General features: G+C 42.3%; 1 protein-coding gene across 1 annotated transcript in view; it reads left to right on the top strand.

Annotated features, from left to right (window-relative positions):
• AIG1 (androgen induced 1) overlaps positions 1-17,930 on the top strand; it is a 181,387-nt gene that overhangs the window by 48,872 nt on the left and 114,585 nt on the right. Inside the window, exon 2 of the mRNA XM_018567583.1 lies at positions 4,069-4,224. Within this exon, the coding sequence (XP_018423085.1) occupies positions 4,069-4,224 (156 nt within the window). The remainder of the gene's footprint in view (positions 1-4,068; positions 4,225-17,930) is intronic.

Here is a 17,930-nt window from a genome sequence, read left to right as displayed (position 1 = left end):
CAGTGTTTGACTACAATTTCAATATAAATTAGTAAACTACACATGAGATTGTAGTCTATCACGGGAGAGAACTTGCCGCAGTGGCTACATGGGGAACAAATAATTCAGAGATGATATTAGGATAGGATCTACAGCCAAGTGATACATAAATAAGCTACATTTGTGTTAATAGTTAAGGTACTAAAATGCATTTATAAGGTTTAACTCCTGAGTTTAGTGTCACTTGAACTTGTCAGATAGCGTTAACTGGCACCATATGCAGATTAATGCTCATCCTTTTGATCTGCAGATAAATGAAACAGAGTAAATCCAAAAGTAACAATGCTACATTGTATAGCTCTGTCTTTGTCTGAACAGTGTTTGTAAACACTGTGTCAGAAGGTCTGTTTTATTTTTTAAAGTAGCTGCTGTAATAGTATTTTGACAGCAGGGAATTGTCCACAAATGCAAGAGAAAGATTAGCAGCAGTGCAGAAGGACAGGGTGTACTACACATGCCCTGTGTACATTGTGCTGCTTAGCATGACCAACGTCCACAACTGGTTAAGCTTACTACATTAGAGTTTCTATATGAAGTACATACCAGTATTTTCTAGAATTCAGGCTTGCAAATGTTTCTAAAAATGTGCCTACATTAAAACTGGATAGTTCCATTTATGCCCATTTGAAGTCTTACACATTTCCTAATTTTTCTGCTCCAGTCTCGCTGCATGTTATGATTTATGACTGATTTGTGCTTGGTCCTGGCCAGCTGGAAGCACTTTTGTAGGTCCGTATGCCATACGTCCTTGGCAGCGAAAGGGTTAAAGCACATTTCCACCTTTGTAAGTGATTAGCATTTATTGTGGTAATGAAGAGGTGCAGTAATGATGTATATGTGTGAACATTTTCATGAATTTATGAATTTTTTATGGACTTTTTAGTGGGCTTGAATCCTACAAATTCAAAATTCCCTCCACAAGAAACTCAATCTGACACTGGGGTCGGATTGTCTTGTACAGGCTGTAAAGCAGCTGAGGACTTTCTCTCTTCTATGTTTTCCCCCTCGAGATTTCCTGTTCTCACAGCACTTCAGGCAGCAACAAATGGGCTGTGCTCACTCTGCTGATCCAGCCCACTTCACACAGCTGCTAATTACGTACTCAGAACAGATCATTAAGCTACTTGGAGCAGCTGTGAAAAGATCAGAGGCACCCGGAGCTTAAAGGAGAACTATGGGGTCAGTGTTTTCCCCATAGTTCTCCTCAGGGTCACGGAAGACATAAACTAGCCTCCTCCCGTGACCCAAAGCTCAGTATACCACGAGCTGCAGCTCACGGTATACTGAGACCGCCGCAGCTGGAACGGATCCCGACATTACTGCGTGATTGACAGCTGGCTCTGCCTATCTAGAGGCAGAGCCAGCTGTGCCCGCCCACTGCCCCGTTCGTTCCTCCAGTCACCGCTGGTGGATCGGAGCGGGGAGGGGGGGATCGGAGCGGGGAGGGGGGGAATCCCTGCAGGGAGCCGTGAGTGACAGTCATGGCTCTCTGCAGGGACAGGATCGAGAAGTGAGCGAGCGACGGTATGTGTTCGCTCACATCCTTATCTACTGAGCCGACGTGTGGCAGTTTCATTGTCACACGCCGGCTCGAACTATGAGGTTGAGGGAAAATCACTCACCTCATAGTTCTCCTTTAAGCCCTCCCTGTGACTCATTGTAACAAGATCACTGCACACCAGCTCTGTCTGTGCTTTGGAGGAAGAAATATTTACTGGAGGAAAGGTGATTTCTCTAGCAATCACTCAGAACATTCCTGCATCTGTTGTCACACCCCACTGTCCAGGGTTTTTTGCCAGTATGAATGTTAATGAATGGAGGAGCTCGGAGTTTCTACAGAGAAACTTGTGCATGAGTGAAGCATAGCATTGTGGAAAATGTCATTTTCCATGCCAAACATTGTAGTTCTCAATGTGCACAGCAGCCTGTAATTTACACAGACTGCCTGCAGAGCACAGAAATGGCCATTTCAAAAGGAGCCATGGGGAAATGCTGAACATAGCTAATAAAAAAGTAGGTTTCTTTGTTTGTTCACAGCAACTGCATATGTCTGCTTCATGTGCACTTGGTGTACATTGCTGGCATGTTTTTTTTTTTTTTTTAAATTACCCCCACAAAGGTGGAATGTGCTTTAAAATACATTTTTCCTTACTAAAAATGCTGCTTCTCACCAGTGGTCAGTGCTGGCACAAATGAGTAACAGCCAGACTCCTCAGCACAAATGTCCTTACATAGATCTATATGGCAGAAGAAGAGAGGGGCATCCTGACCAGAACTTTTAGAGCGTACACTGGGTATAACACTGGTACCTATTACACTGCACATTCATATTTAGACACCTCAATTGCTGTACCAGGAAAGTGGAGGTAAATCTAGTATATTTACTTGAAAAGGACCAATTGTTAATTATAATATTATGGGTAAAACTGTTGTTGGGGTTTTTTCGGCATCTGTCTCTCATTAGGGAGATTTCCCTTCTCTTCCTGTTCTGTAGACCTAACAAAAAGTTAGAGGTTATCTTTCTAATGTGAGGGAAATCCCTTCTTAAGACAGTTGTCACAGAAACAAGTGTCCCTATTGGAAGATTTCACTTTTATTCATGTTATAGTTGCAACTCAAAATTTTGAATTTACCCTCGCTTTTATTCCCTGTGACATAGGTAATCAGGACAAGTAGAGAGAGCAAACTGGTAGACAGACAGCAAGAAAGACCTGTACAAATTCATCCAGCACCCAACCCTCCACTCCAATTGAGTGTGCAGCTGTTGGTGATACTGTAGTAACTTATATATGTATAAAAAGAAAGCCTACACTCACCCCCCAAAAAAACAAGCTTTTAACTAGGTGAAAGTGAAAAAATCATATTGTGGCTGCAAACATATTACTAATATTTGGGGGCCATGAAGCTTGTCACTTTGAGAACGGGGTCTTTTGTGGCCTAGAAACATTGGTTTTATACAAGCAGTAAATACCCGACAGTGGTTTTAACCCATCACCACTCCTAAAAAACTGCCTTTAGTTATACTTTAAAGTCTAACTCCTTTGTGGCCTAGAAACATTGGTAATATGCTTTCTTCCACTATATGTTTTTTTCTACTTTGACCTAGTTAAAAGCTTGAGGTTTGTTATTGGCTAGTGCTGGCTTTCTCTTTATACAAGCAATAAAGACCTGACAGTAGTTTTAACCCATCATCACTCCTAAAAATTGCCTTTTAGTTATACTTTTTTGACAATTTATAACTATACACCAGGTCAGTTTGCTCACATTGTAGTACTTATACACTTCCTTGTTAAGGCAAATGGAGCACAGTCAGCACCATATACTCAAACATTTGGCAAAGGTACCTGTCCTCAAGGAACTCTAAATGGTGATAAACTTAATATGTCTTGTTGCTTTGTATTCAGCATTTATAAACATGAGAACTAAATTGGAACATTCTGTAAACCTTCCCAGCAGCTTCTGAGTACTTCTTGTTGTCCAGTTTACAAAGGTAGACACTTATTAATTCATGTAAAACCTTTATCCCAAAAGGAAAAACAATAAATACATTTGTTGCTGTAACTGCTAAAAAATTCCTAGCTGGAGTTTGGATTTTTTTTTTAGTCGTCCATCTAAATCTAACAGTGCATCCAACAATAACCGCCCCACAGGTTGACAATGCTGCTGTCCAAGGGTAGCTCCATTGCTCCACTATACAGTGAAGCTACCTTAAGACAGGAAGTTTGTCTCTAGCTGGATCACCAAGTGGGAATAAAAGAAAAAAAAGGACAAATGCAGCCATGCCGTTTGAGGAATGGTAAACTGCAATATATTACACTTTTTTGTTTGGGGTTTAGATATGCTTTAAAGGCTGACTCAGCCTTCACCTATAACTAAAATGTTACTTTTTAGTCTTTAGCTGTTGGTGGTACTTTTTTTAACAAGTATATCTGTTTACATATTTAAATACTTTGAATTATCAGCTGTGGAATATTATTCCTGTTACATATTTCTGCATTTTTACCAAAAATGTTGAATTTTCTTTTACAGGTGATCCAAGCTGTCTTCTTTGGGATTTGTGTTCTCTCAGATTTATCCTGTATCCTAACCAAGGGCAGTGACAGCCTGGAACAAGAACGACAACTGAAAAAACTCACCTCTCTCCGAGATTGGATGTTGGCTGTACTAGCCTTCCCTGTTGGTGTTGTAAGTTATTTTTGCTTGTGTGATTTATTTAAAAAATCTAATGCATTATTCTCATTCCGGGACCTCGTCCACTCCTCCCCCAGCCAGGTAAGACATCCCCCGAAAATAAGACCTAGTGTCTTATTTCGTGCAAAAAAAAAATAAGACACTGTCTTATTTTCGGGGAAACACGGTATTGTTCATTGCATAGAATATGCAGTATATGTTTTCTAACACATTGCATGCATACCTGCAGCAAAACTATATAAGGTCACATTTCCTTTATTGCATCCCTCCTGAGCAGCACATTGTCTTTCTTTTCACTTTTCCTTTTCTCTCTTACCATTTTGATCAGTGAGAAAATAGCTGATACTTCTGGGTATGAACAACAATGACTTGCTCCTCTTCCTCTCAGGTAATAGTGCTGTTGCTCGGTGACTTACCCAGCACTGTCAGATGGGGGCAGGGAGAGTCCTCAGCCCTATGCAACCTCTCAAAGCTTACACAGGGCTTCCTACTCTCTATCCCAGCAGCAGAATATACTTGCAGGTAGGGATGCACCCATACCGGTTTTTCGGTATCAAGTATGAGTACCGATATTTTGTTTTCGGTACTCGACGATACGGAATACTGATACCGGAAGTCCCATTAAGGAAGCCGGGCGGTATGTAATGACTTGCCGACCGGCTTCCCAGCTTCCCGACACCTGGTGACGAGGAAGCATGGAGCCCGCTTTCTGGCCAATCAGGAAGCTGGAGGGGCGAGTAATGACTAGCCGCCTGTCTTCCTGATGGGCCAGCTTTTTCCGACCCATAAGGAAACCGGGCAGCGAGGTCAGTACATAACACCCGGCTTCCTGATTGGCCAGGAAGCTGGCTCCCTTGTCACCAGTCAGAAACCCGGACAGCGTGTAATGACTTGCTGCCCGGCTTTCTGATACTGGAAGTTTTGCTATTGGGATAGGCATCGGGAGCATTTAGGCGAGTACGAGTAGGAAATGTGAATAGCTATTGCTGACATGGGCGAAGGATTGCTCTAATAAGGTAAACAGCAGATTATATATTCCTTTTATATACCAATATGCACAGCTCACACCACATCCATTTGTTCCTAACATTTAAGCACATGTGATGTGGATATTATATCTATTTCCTCTCTAAGAATCCCTACCTTAAATAAGTCCATCCACATCTGTTTCGGGAGATCATTGACATTGTTTTTTCCTATTTACTGCCTAATACCTTTTAAACATCACTGTTTGAGTCAATCAGGTGTCCACAATCCTGCTAATGGGAAGTTATACCAACACATACCCTTGGTCAGTGTGAATACCTTTGTTACATTGGCGGTCAGTGTAAATACTTTTGTTACACTTCTGGTCAGTGTGAATACCTTTGTTACATTGGTGGTCAGTGTGAATATGTTTGCTACATTGGCGGTCAGTGCAAATACTTTAGTTACATTGGCAGTTAGTGTATATACCTCCATTGCATTGGCGATCAGTGAGAATACCTCCATTACATTGCTGGTCAGTGTAAATACCTTAGTTACATTGCTGGTCAGTGTGAATACCTCCGTTACATTGGCGGTCAGTGTAAAGCCTCCTAACATTTTTTACACAGGATTTTTGCCACCATCAACCCATCAGCAGCCACAATGAATGCCGAAGGGACTCACCAGGGCACATGATTTTTTATATATAGTGTATAAAAAAAGGTTGGGTAGCAGAAAAATGCACCTTCCTCTGTGTAGGCACAAATCCTTCCACCGGCCCTGAGTTTACCCATATTTGTAATATGTGTTATAGTCAGCCTTTTTAAGAATGGGGATCACTTCCATCAAATGAATCTCATGAACTCACAGTATCCTCTACAGATAGCACTTCGGAGGTTTTCCAGTATTTGAACATCAGGCTCTTGACCGCATTTAGGAAGAATGGTATGAGGGATTTCTTACATTTAGAGGCAGACATAATTGTTTGTTAAATATAAAGATCCAGGGGTCCTGTGGAAGAGTCGCAATGGTCATTTTCACTATGAGGGTGGTGACAAATAAGATTCAATGAGTGGGCAGTCCCGACAAATATGGTAGAGAGAGCTGGATGCTAGTCAACATCTTCAGCACATTGGAGAATCTCGTCTGTCCCACCTACGTATTGAGTCTCTTTACCATTGAGCTAGGAGTTTACAATTGCTCTCTGATACATTGGAACTGGTAGAGAAGGTATGAGTCAGGAGAAGAATTTTAAATTTGTGTTTGTCAGAGAGGGTGCGAGACACTTCCTGATTCCAGTGTTTCAGGTAGACTAAAGGGTTTAGATCTGCTGCTGCTGCTAGGAGCAGCTTATAAAGCAATGTGGGAAAAAATACTTTTTTTATTGGGTTAAGGTAGTCTAAATGTTGTAGTGGTAATGGGAGGGCCTTAACAAAATTTTAAAACCACCCAAAGTACAGGAGTTAATGCCCCCATCCGTTTCTTATTTCTGAAGTGTCAAGTATGTTGCCACCTTTGGTGTCATGGTGTAGTCCCAGCAGGTTTTCTGTGGGCCAGTGCTGATGAAGGGGACCCTGCATGGCCCTGAAATGTTGCACATGATAAGTGGCAATATGCGATAATTAACGCATGTTCTTTTGGACATTTCATAACGGTGTGTTGGTGACATAATTTCAAAATGCTGAAAAGCACTTGCATCTAGACCCAAAGGGAATTGGGGATTTTCAATAAGTGCCATAAGTTGGGAAATTTGTTGTCAGTGATGGGATTTCCATACTAAATCCCAAATTTTGAGTGTAGTGGTTATTGTTGGAGCAATGGTGTTGGTCAGACTCCTTTTGTGACCTACGTATCCGAAGCCTTGTGTAAAGATTTTGGGTGGAAGAGTTTCCTCAGCATCTATCCATTGTTTCTGAGCTTTAGTTCTAGTTAACACTTAGTGTTGTACTCTAGGATTTAAATGTGACCAAATTAAATCAAAAATAGATTTGAGCAAACTCGAGGGAATCAATATCAACAACATTTGGAACATCAACAGGATATGGAGTAATCAGTGGCGTAACAATCACCATAGCGACCCAGACAGCCGCTATGGGGCCCGGGGCAAAGTGGGGCTCGGCCAGATGCCGCGCGGACCACCTGGGTCACGATGGGATCCTCTGCAGGTGGCTTTCACTGGCAGCTGAAGAACACGCCGCTGTTCAGATCACTTACAGTAATCTGTGCAGCAGCGCGTTTCTCTCCGCAGAGTCAATGAGAGCCAGCAGCGGCGGTGGAGCAGGCTGGACCTGACAGTGGAAGAGGAGGCAGACATAATTGGTACCAGTGGAGGAGGCGAGGTGCGGTGACGAAGGTGGCGGGCGCGACGACAGAGGAGGAGGCAGGGCCCATCAGCAACCGTGGACGAGGAGGAGTAGACAAGTAAGGAGTGTGACCAGCCCACCTGAGGGTGAACCTGCAGAGCCCACCATAGATAGTATATGGTGGGCTCTGCAGGTTCACCCTCAGGTGGGATCTCGAGTGGGCTCTGCAAGGGGTATAACTAGAAATCACGGGGCCCCATACAAAATTTTGCTATGGGGCCCTGTGATTTCAACTTACACCCCTGGGAGTAACACATTAATGTTTGTAATTCCAATGCTGCCAGACCAGGAGAATTTGAGGTTGTCCCATTGGTGCAGGTCACTTACAATCTGACTGTAAAGAGGCTGAAAGTAATGTTCGAAGAGATCTTAGAATTGGGCTGTTAGGTTAATGCTTAGGTATGTTAAAGTAGTATTGTGTATTATTATTAGTATTATCAATAATAAATCCAGATCAAACAAATATACATTGTCCAGCTCTGAGCAGCTGCTTCCAAGTCTCTCAGCTCTGCTTCCCTGAACTTCCTGTCCAGTACAAGATCACAAGGGATAGAACAGACTCCAGCAACTGGTCATCTACTAGCTTGGAGAAGGGAGGAAAGGGGGCCAGGGGGGAGGGAAGTAGCTTAATTTGCTGTGTCTGTTTGTTGGTGGAGACACAAACAGCTTACTAGCACACACAAGGGTGACTGCATAGCACTCTGCTTGAGAAAGGAATCACTGTAAAATAGGAAGTCAGGATCAGGTGACCAGCTGATTCTACAGGAAATAAAACTTCAAGAAGTAGCATTTAGTGATTTCATCAGTATTTGAAATATTTTAAAATCCTTTTGACTTTAATATTACTTTAATGTTTACTCTCACCAGGTGCATGCTAACTGTGCTTGTCGGTGCAAATCCTTAGAGGGGAAGAGCGAATTTATGGAATTTGTGCATGAGTATTGGAAGGGTTATTTTAAGGTTACAGACATTTAATAAAACATCACCCAAAAAGGCAGACCGTTTATGGATGCTTTGTCCCAGGCATATGCCTGTTATGTCAGTGTTGCAGCATAGTGTGGCCAGGAAGTAGGGTTGGGCTCGATGTTGGAGCCGAATGTGAGTTCGACTCGAACATCGGCAGTTCGTGTGTTCGGCGAACACACAAACTGTCAGGGTGTTCGGCTGGCTGTTCACATAGGAAGCAGTCTCCATGCCAACGGAACTACTGGTATCGGTACTCAGTATCGACAAGTAGTAAAAGCAAAGTATCGGTACTCGTACTTAATACCGAAAAACTGGTATCGCGGCATCTCTACTGGAAATGGTTGAGAAGTATCGGATGAGTAGAAGGTGTATATAGCAAAATAATCTGGGAAAGTCTTCACTATGGGATGCAGGATACTCCATGCATCCAGGAGCTGCATTTGGTGTAGAATGTGTTTAATTTTGTTCAATTAACAGTAGGCAATTGAGGAATGACCTATGGATGTATATATAAGAGGGTTGAAGTTGAAGTCTCCCACTAATGTTAAAAGGCCTTCTGAGAATTTTTCAAGTTATTAAGGGTAAAAAGCAGGAAACCTATCTGGCTATAGCTATGTTTACTTTTGTTCTCCATAACTGCCCATTATGCAAGAGAAATCCTAGGCTCAGCATCTTACCATTCTGATCAAGCACAAAAAGGTGCTATCAAAAGGGTCAAGGGACAGAATGATTGGAGAGCAAGTTCCACTACAACTTAGGAGTTCTGTGACTACTCTTACAGGCCCAGCAGATACCTAGGGGGTGATTTACTAACCTAAACACACGCACGCACTAGGTGCGTGTGATTTTTACACAGCAAAACGTATTTATCAACCAAAAAGTCTCTAAAAGCATATTTCCACTAATGCCATATATGGAAAAATCATGCACATGATGCATATATAATGCTGCTTCACAGTTTAGACAAAAATGGTTAGCTCATGCATTTACATTCCTGCATTCATCAACGCAAGCAACACAATGTAGAGCTAATTTACACAACATCACCTTGCAATTCATGCAGGGCTTTGCACAACACACCTGTTGGGTGTGTACACACTACAAAGGTGTCTAGATTCCACCAATAGATCATGCTGGGAGGGAACACACTACAGAGGTGTATAAATGTTCGTGGTGTGTTTATAAGGTTAGTAAATCAACCCCCTAGAGCAGGGGTGGCAAACACAAGGCCCGCGGGCCGATTCCGGCCCACCGGACCTTGTAATGTGGCCCGCACAGCAGCCACCTCATTTTGCCAGGTTGGGATTTCAGCAAGTGAGCGGCGCGGCCAGTCTGAGCAGGCATTACATATTCCCCTTACTGTGCCGCTCCGTCTCCGCCTCCACCGCCGCCTCCTCTCTTTCTGCAGCCATGACGGCTTACAATGCCGCTCTGGTGCCCGCCTCCACCTCCACCCCGCCTCCCCAGTCCTTCCAGCCAGCGATGCCGGCTTTTTTGCATGCCACTGAATGTTCATAGTGGCAGAGATTGCTGGCAGTTTTTTGGGCAGTTTTTTTCCCCCATCCAGCGGGCTGCGTTCTGTGCCTCTTCTTAAAAAAATGTGTGCTGCTATTTTAAAGTTTATCGTAAAAAAAAAAGCAAAGTACTGATACCACAGGAGATCCACCCACAGAGAAAATGTTTTAATAAATTGTACAATAATTGTACATTTGAATATCTGCTTGCTGTTATTCTTCCTAGGCTTCTGTTTTCAAGGCTAGTTATTACTTAAATTATCATTAAAACCAGTAGCAACTGAATGCAGAGGCAACTATTTATGATAATAAAGAGTAGATGCATAGTCCTATACAACCGGCCCTTTGAGGGTAACCATACTGCTGATGCGGCCCCCGATGAATTTGAGTTTGCCACCCCTGCCCTAGAGTCTGTTATTAAAGGACCTACTACTACCAGAATACCTGTGCTATTTTGTGCTCTTTTTGGGTATCTTGCACCCCTATATCCTTTATCCTAGAATCGAGTTTAGCAATAAATGTGAAAAAACTAAAGTGACTAACACCCAGTTTACATTACCCAACCTTATACCAAGAACCAGACCCTGAGATGGAAATGTTAGCCTGCCACACTACTTTGAGGGTCTTTCCTTATCACCCCTTGACGAGGAGTGCTACAGTTAATTACCAATACTAATGTATCCTTCTTATCCTTGAAACATATTTTAAATAAAATAATATGGAGGTATTTAATTTGATCTATGAGGGAATCCCAAGGGTTTGCTGACCTTGCCTATCACTATGAGTTTCCCCAAGCATTGTAAAATATTCATTGCTTGATATTTGCCAGAGGCATTTTATTTAGTTGTCAGTTTTAGCTGTAAATAAAATTGCACGAAACGTGGCTTGCAAGGTAAGAAGAAGTGAAGCATTTTTTAAATATGAGAAAAGTAGGACATGTGCAAATAGATTATCATCTAATTTGGTGGCAAGTGTCTATCATAACGACAGTACATCAGAAAGCCATACCCATCAGCATTCTTTGCAAAAACTCAGTTCTCCAACACTTCTTGAGGCAAGACCACAAAAGCATTATCCATCTAGGTCTGTCTATCTATTTATTTATTTGTCTGTAAGGCAGTACGTCTGCTTATCTAATGTACAAAATAGAGAAGTATCATTGTTATGTTTAGACAAAGAGGTTGATTTACCAAAGAACTTGAGGCTATTCACTTTGTAAAGTGTAAATAAATACTGTTAATACAGTAGTTAGAAGTAAATAGGGTTAACCTATGTTCAGTTTGAACTCCCAATCATGTGTGAAGGAAATATTTAAAAATTGAGTTTTTTTGCTACCATATGTTTGGTAGCAGATTCAGTTTACTTACTAAGCTCAGGGAAAACTCACCTTCTGAATAGTCTCTGGTCCTTTAGTTAATAAACTTTTTATCTTTATCAGAAACTTGTCATAGTAATAGACCATAACAGCCATAAACTAATACAATGTATGAATGATGGTTACAATAAAGACACAGTGAAATAAATAGATAAGAGTGAATAGCTGCATAAAAACACATAGTACAAGTAATATATTTATCCTTAATAAAGGAAACAAAGTGGAAGGGTTACATCAATAGGGTGTGACTGTGTCCAAAGTGTGGATGCAAAATACATTAGGGGCCCGGTCACACCAGTTGCAGTGCATTCGCGCCCGATTCTGGCCAGAACGCACTGCCTCGCATTGTGGCCAGCTCACTTTTTAGTGGGGCAGGAGGGGGCGTGGCGGGCCATTGAAGTGAATGGTTCCGAAGCCACGCCCTCCGGCCGCAATACGGTCGCCCACACGGGATCGCAATGCACATTGTGCCTGCGGTCTGGTCCGGTGCGATCAAAATGCTGCAAGCACTATTTTGATCGCACCGGACCAGACCGCAGGCACAATGTGCATTGCGATCCCGTGTGGGCGACCGTATTGCGGCCGGAGGGCGTGGCTTCGGAACCATTCACTTCAATGGCCCGCCACGCCCCCTCCTGCCCCACTAAAAAGTGAGCTGGCCACAATGCGAGGCAGTGCGTTCTGGCCAGAATCGGGCCGGAACGGACTGCAACTGGTGTGAACGGGCCCTGAAGGGAATTTATCAAAACTGGAGCAGACAAAATCTGGGGCAGCTGTGCATGGCAACTAATCAGCATCTCTCTTTCATTTTCAAATTTTAATTGAACAACCTGAAGAGAGAAACTGATTGGTTGTCATGCACAGCTGCTCCAGATTGTGTCTGCTCCAGTTTTCATAAATTCCCCCCATTATATCTTCTCCAAAACTATACAGCATCAAACTATTTCATGACTTTCATAGAGCCTAATGTCCCTGTAACAGTCATGTATAAGTTTAATGACCAATTTGGTCAGATATGAATTGGCTTCTGGAAAGAATGCTATATAAACACAGTGGGAACATAAAAATTCCATGCATGCAACTTCTTTGGCATACATTGAATCCAAGGCTACAACACTGTGAGATAATTGTAATAGCAATAGTGATACTTTGCAGCATAACAACAATATATCTTTTTTTTTAAATTGCTCATTTGAGCCAATGTGCTGGATTTACTCATGGCATACCATTAAAACAAAATCTGATTGTGTGCTAATGTACTAATGTTCTATTGAGAGACTTTAAAGGCCTGTTCACACAACGTCCATTGTCTGTGCTGACCTGATCCGTACGCTCCTGCACTAAAAATGCATCCCAATGTATCCCTATGTGTTTTATGGGCTACAGTTCTCACGTGCGCAGTCCGTTTAGGTTACGACAGAAAAAATACTGCATGTCACATTTTGTCCGGTCAGGAAACAGTCAGGAAACGCACGAACGCGGCAAAAACGCTACGGAAACGGAACGCAATGCAGCTAAGCAAAAAAAAACACATTTATTCTACATAGAGATAGACAGACAGGTTGGGGTAGAGGTAAAGACAAGAACTGCAAACATTTTGAACTTGCCCATTACCTTTCCATGGACATACGAGTAAAGGAAAAAAATGTATCCGGGTGAGCTCGCAAATCCTCATATAAACTCCAGAACTGACCCTTGGAGTCCCGGAGCCTCAAGATCGGGTGTACCCAATAACGACGTCTCCTACGAGCTCGTTCTCTGCAGATTGCTGTAGCCAGCACCATCAACATGCCTGCAAACATGTGATACATGTCTGATCACCAGCTTTACATACACAAAGGGAAGTAGATGTTACGAGAGGGCGGAAGTGACCTCAGAGGAAGAATCTGCATACTGACAGCCCCATGGCTTGAAAAAAAAAAAATTAACGGTCAGCATCCGGACCAAAAACGCGTCAAAAACGCACTGCATGAGTAGCAACGCGTCTGCACCTAATCCGGACCTGAAAATCATGTGAACAGGCCGTAAATGTTCAAATTCACAAAAGCTGTTTATCTAAAAAAAAAATATTTCCTTTTCTCTGCTACCATTACTGCTGTATGTTGTGTTCTGCAACTGCACACCTGATTCATTTTTTTTGTCATCAGCTGTCTTGCCTGCTTCACTGGGACAAGTATATCTTGGCTTAGGCTCATTCTGAGGTATGCAGTATAAGTGCCCGGTCTTTATCCTTTACCCCCTCATTGAGCTCACCTCTCAGGTTACAGTTCTTGTGTTTCCCCACTGAGGACAGATGACCAGTTGAAGTACCCCATTAAAACTGATAGGTAGTTAAACACAGGACATAAATTTTTGGAAAAGGCAAGCTGGATTAGTAAGTAACCAAGATGAAAAGAAAACTCTCTAAAGTGCACTAAATGTATGACAAACCGGAATGAAAAGAGCCCTATACCGTATATGTAAGAACATCAAAAGGAAATGTAAAAGGGAAATGTATAAGGAAGTTTAAAAGCAAATGTGCAGCTCTAACAAGGGTAGAGACTACCCCAAATGAAAATACAGAAAAAAACAAAACTAGACCGGTGCGATTCATTTCGGAAAGATTCGTTATTGGGACGAGTTTTTGTTAGTCGGAGATTCGGATATATACTGTTTATATAATGACGAATAAAAAAACAATCTGAATCCGGATGAAATTCGTTAGCGGTAGTCTGTACGAATTTTCTCGCAGCAAACTGACATTGGACAAAAGAATAAAAAGAGACTTTTTTTTTTTGCAGAAGAGAAAAAAAGTGTGGGGTTTCCCCCCAATTGATACCAGACCCTTTAGGTCTGGTAGGAATGTTAGGAGGGACCCTCCAAGTTAAAAAATAAAAAAGTGTATGGGGTTCCTCCAAAAGCTATTCCAGGGACTTTAGGTCTGGTAGAAATTTTAAGGGGAAAACCCACCCGCCAAAAAATGGGAGAAAAAATGTGGGGTCCCCCTAAAATTCCTACTAGACCCTTGATCCGAGCACAGGCCCAGCGGGGCAGGAAAGGGGGGGGCGATCAAGCTCCCCCTCCTCCCTGCTCCTTACCAGGCCATGTGCCCTCAGCATTGGGAGGGTGTCCGATGGGGACAAGGGCCTCATCCCCACAACTTTGACCCGGTGGTTGTGGGGTCTGTGGGCTTATTTGCATCAGGCACCCCTTTAATTAAGGGGGCACCCAGATGCCCCCCCCTTTGTGAATGAGTAAGGGGTACTTGTTACTTACTTACCATTACTGTATTGTGGCTTTGCCTGATCTTCACAGCTGAAATCCATGACATTTTTAGTATGGTTATAACCTGGCAAAATATTTTCTTTTTGCAGAACACATTTCTTCTACTTTAAAATGTAAGATCCTTCCTATCTGGTCTTCAAAGTTACAAAAATGTTTTCATGCAGGACTGCCACATTTATTCTTAAAACGTTCATTGGGTATCTCTGCCTGGCCTGAAACTTGCAATCTATGATGCCTTCATCCTAGCAAAAGATCTTTTTTTTTCAAGTAAAAATTCCTCATTCTTTCTCATTGCTGGCTTTTCTTTATGGTCTAAGTTGGTAGTCCTCTACATTTTGATGTATACAAAGCTTTAATGTACACCTGTTACCTGGCTCCCTGCTTGTTCTAAGAAGCTGATGCTGCTAAATTACAAAAAAGTATATTTAAGTAAAGAAAAAAAAAAGATGTGGGAGGTGAATTGATTTAAATTGATAGCTTTTGTTTCCTGATTTTCATTGTTAAAAAAAGAAAAAAACATAAATCCTAACAGCTTGAAGTGATATCATTTGCAAATCACTGTGGATGTATTCTTCTACAAAACAGATAGAGGGAATATGTAACCGAGTTTTAAGCTTGTAGTTCTCTCTTTGTCCCTATTATGCCCCCAATTGCAAGGTCTATAGTGTCAAGACAGGGGCAGAGAGGGAAAGATAGGCCAAGAGACAGGGACAGGTTCCTGGCAAGGAGGGACAGTGCAAGGAAACTAATGGATTCCCCTTGAGTCAGGCCAGCATCTGAGGGCAGGACATCTACTGGTCTGGTGCAGTTCTGTGCACCTTAATTGGCTAGGACAGCACCCTTATAGAGTAACCACCTCTCAGTGCCTCACAGGTATGTGTTTGAGAAGCAAGTCACAAGCACCTCCTGTATGCAAGCCCTGCATTACTGTTCTGCCTTAAGGGCTTGTTCACAAGATGTCTGGACCGAATCTGGTCCAGATCTGGAGCAGATCTGCAGACGCGGTGCTATGCGTTTTTAAAAGCGTTTTTGACGTGTTCCAGTGAAAAAAATATATTTTTTTTTGCTGGAGTGGGGCTGTCAGTATGTTAGCTGCAGTGTAGTGCGCTTTTGACCGGATCCTGACCGGACAAAATGTGACATGCAGTATTTTTTCTGTCCGGACCTGAACGGACTGCGCACGTGAGAACTGTAGCCCATAAAACACATAGGGATACATTGGGGTGCATTTTTAGTGCAGAAGCGCACGGATCTGGTCAGGACAGAATCCGGACGTCGTGTGAACAGGCCCTAAGGGCTTGTTCACACGATTTTCTGGTCAAGATCTGGAGACGCGGTGTTATGCACGCAGTGCGTTTTTGATGCGTTTTTTGGTTGGAGTGGGGCTGTCAGTATGTTAGCTGCAGTGCAGTGCGTTTTCGTTGCGTTTTTGACGAATTCGTGCATTTCCGGACCGGACAAAATGTAACATGCAGTATTTTTTCTGTCCGGACTGCGCTCGTGAGAACTGTAGCCCATAAAACACATAGGGATACATTGGGATGCATTTTGGGTGCACAGATCTGGTCCAGACAGAATCCGGACGTTGTGTGAACAAGCCCTAAAGGGTATTTCCACTTTTGAAGTCAAATTTGAGAAAACCCCACTATATGTTTGTTATGTATTCCCATTCAGACAGCAAAAGAAAACTTTTTTTAATAAAATATTTCTTACCTTTCGGATGTTTTGCTGTAGCAGGCAACATGGCTGAATCCAGTTTTTTTTGTGAGCACCTTCACTGTGATTTGTCCTTATAGAAAGACTTAGGACTGACATTTGTGGATTTTGTTTTTCTCATTAGCTTCATTAACATACAGGGTTGTAATCCTTCAACCCTTTATTAGGACAGGCAGTGCTCAAATCTACTTTACAAATTATAATGAACTAACTCATCCCTCCTCACAGTCCCTCCTTAGATTACAAAGATGGAGAAGCAAGCAGACATTTTAATCCTTCAGATGCCAAGAAACCCTAACCCAAGTAAAAGCAATTTAAACTGCAAGAAGCATAAAAAAAAATCAGCTTATGCTATGGGAATATGTAACAAATATAAAATAGGTGTTATCCCAATTTGGCTGCGAAAGTGGAAATACACTTTAGAATTAATATAGATATGTGCCTTGTTATATAGAGCTTAACTTTGGAGGAAGAATGTCACATTGTTGTAATTGGTCCAGGGGAAGGGGGGATCAGTGAGATCTTAAAGGCGCCAAAAGGATATGCACTTTGTTTTAAAATGAACTTATCCTTTTAAATGCCTACTCATTCTGCTAAGTAGTTAATACATACTTAATTTACTTAACATTTGCTTCTGTTTTATACAAAATTTATGGAAACCAGTTAAAAATGAAGAAACAGAAAGTTTTTCCTCATTAGCTAATTCCTTGATCCATCATTTCATCTGTACCCATAAGGATATTAAATAAAAGTATTTCCATGGCAGCAAATTTGCCAAGTTTTTGTATATGAATCTAAGGTAAATAAATTGTTAGACCAATGTGTGATAATTTTGTTCCCTGGCAGCATGCAAGCTAATAAAAAAAATGAAAGAAAATGTTGGATCTCTGTATTTCAAGTTCATTTACTAAAACAGTAGAGCATGTTCACTTTAGTTAGTGAATGAGGTGAAGCTGCACTGGCTTCAATTATCCACTCATATCCAGCAAAGATCCATGCTTTTTTCTTTTTTTCTTTTCCTTGCACATGTTCTTTGAAAAATCAAGGGGTCTATTCACGAAGCAGCCGAAGGATCTAGCCGATCCTTCGGCTAGGTTCGGCCCCAGGACCCCTTAGGTTCAGTAGAACCGAAGGGCTGCTGTGCGGGCTATTCAGTATAGACCGTACAGCTCCCGTAGTCGGCCAGGCGGCTCAGCCGAGCCGAAGGCATAAGCTTCGGCTCGACTGAGCCGAGGGGAAAGCCAGAAATTTTTTTTTAAAATTGGCGTGCCGACAGCCTGCTTCTGACAGCTGGGCGGAGCCAGCCGTGATCTTACGGCGGGCTCCGGCCACTTGCAGAGAGATCAGTGTCCCTGGACTGCTTTTTCTTTTTTTTTATTCTGACACGGAGCCATTGGCTGGCGTCAAAATGAAAAAAAAACAATCACCATAGGAATGCATTGTTAGGTTCCTATTGGCTATTTCAATTTGCAATAGCCAATAGCAAACTAGCTATTGCACCCAGCCACTGCTGCAGTTCTCCATCAGGTCCCCACT

Source organism: Nanorana parkeri, unplaced genomic scaffold, assembly GCF_000935625.1.
Source record: "Nanorana parkeri isolate BGI_ZX_2015 unplaced genomic scaffold, ASM93562v1 scaffold1068, whole genome shotgun sequence".
Taxonomy (NCBI): Eukaryota; Metazoa; Chordata; class Amphibia; order Anura; family Dicroglossidae; genus Nanorana; species Nanorana parkeri.
The sequence above is the reverse complement of the archived record's forward strand: the minus strand, read 5'-3'. Positions and strand labels throughout refer to the sequence as shown.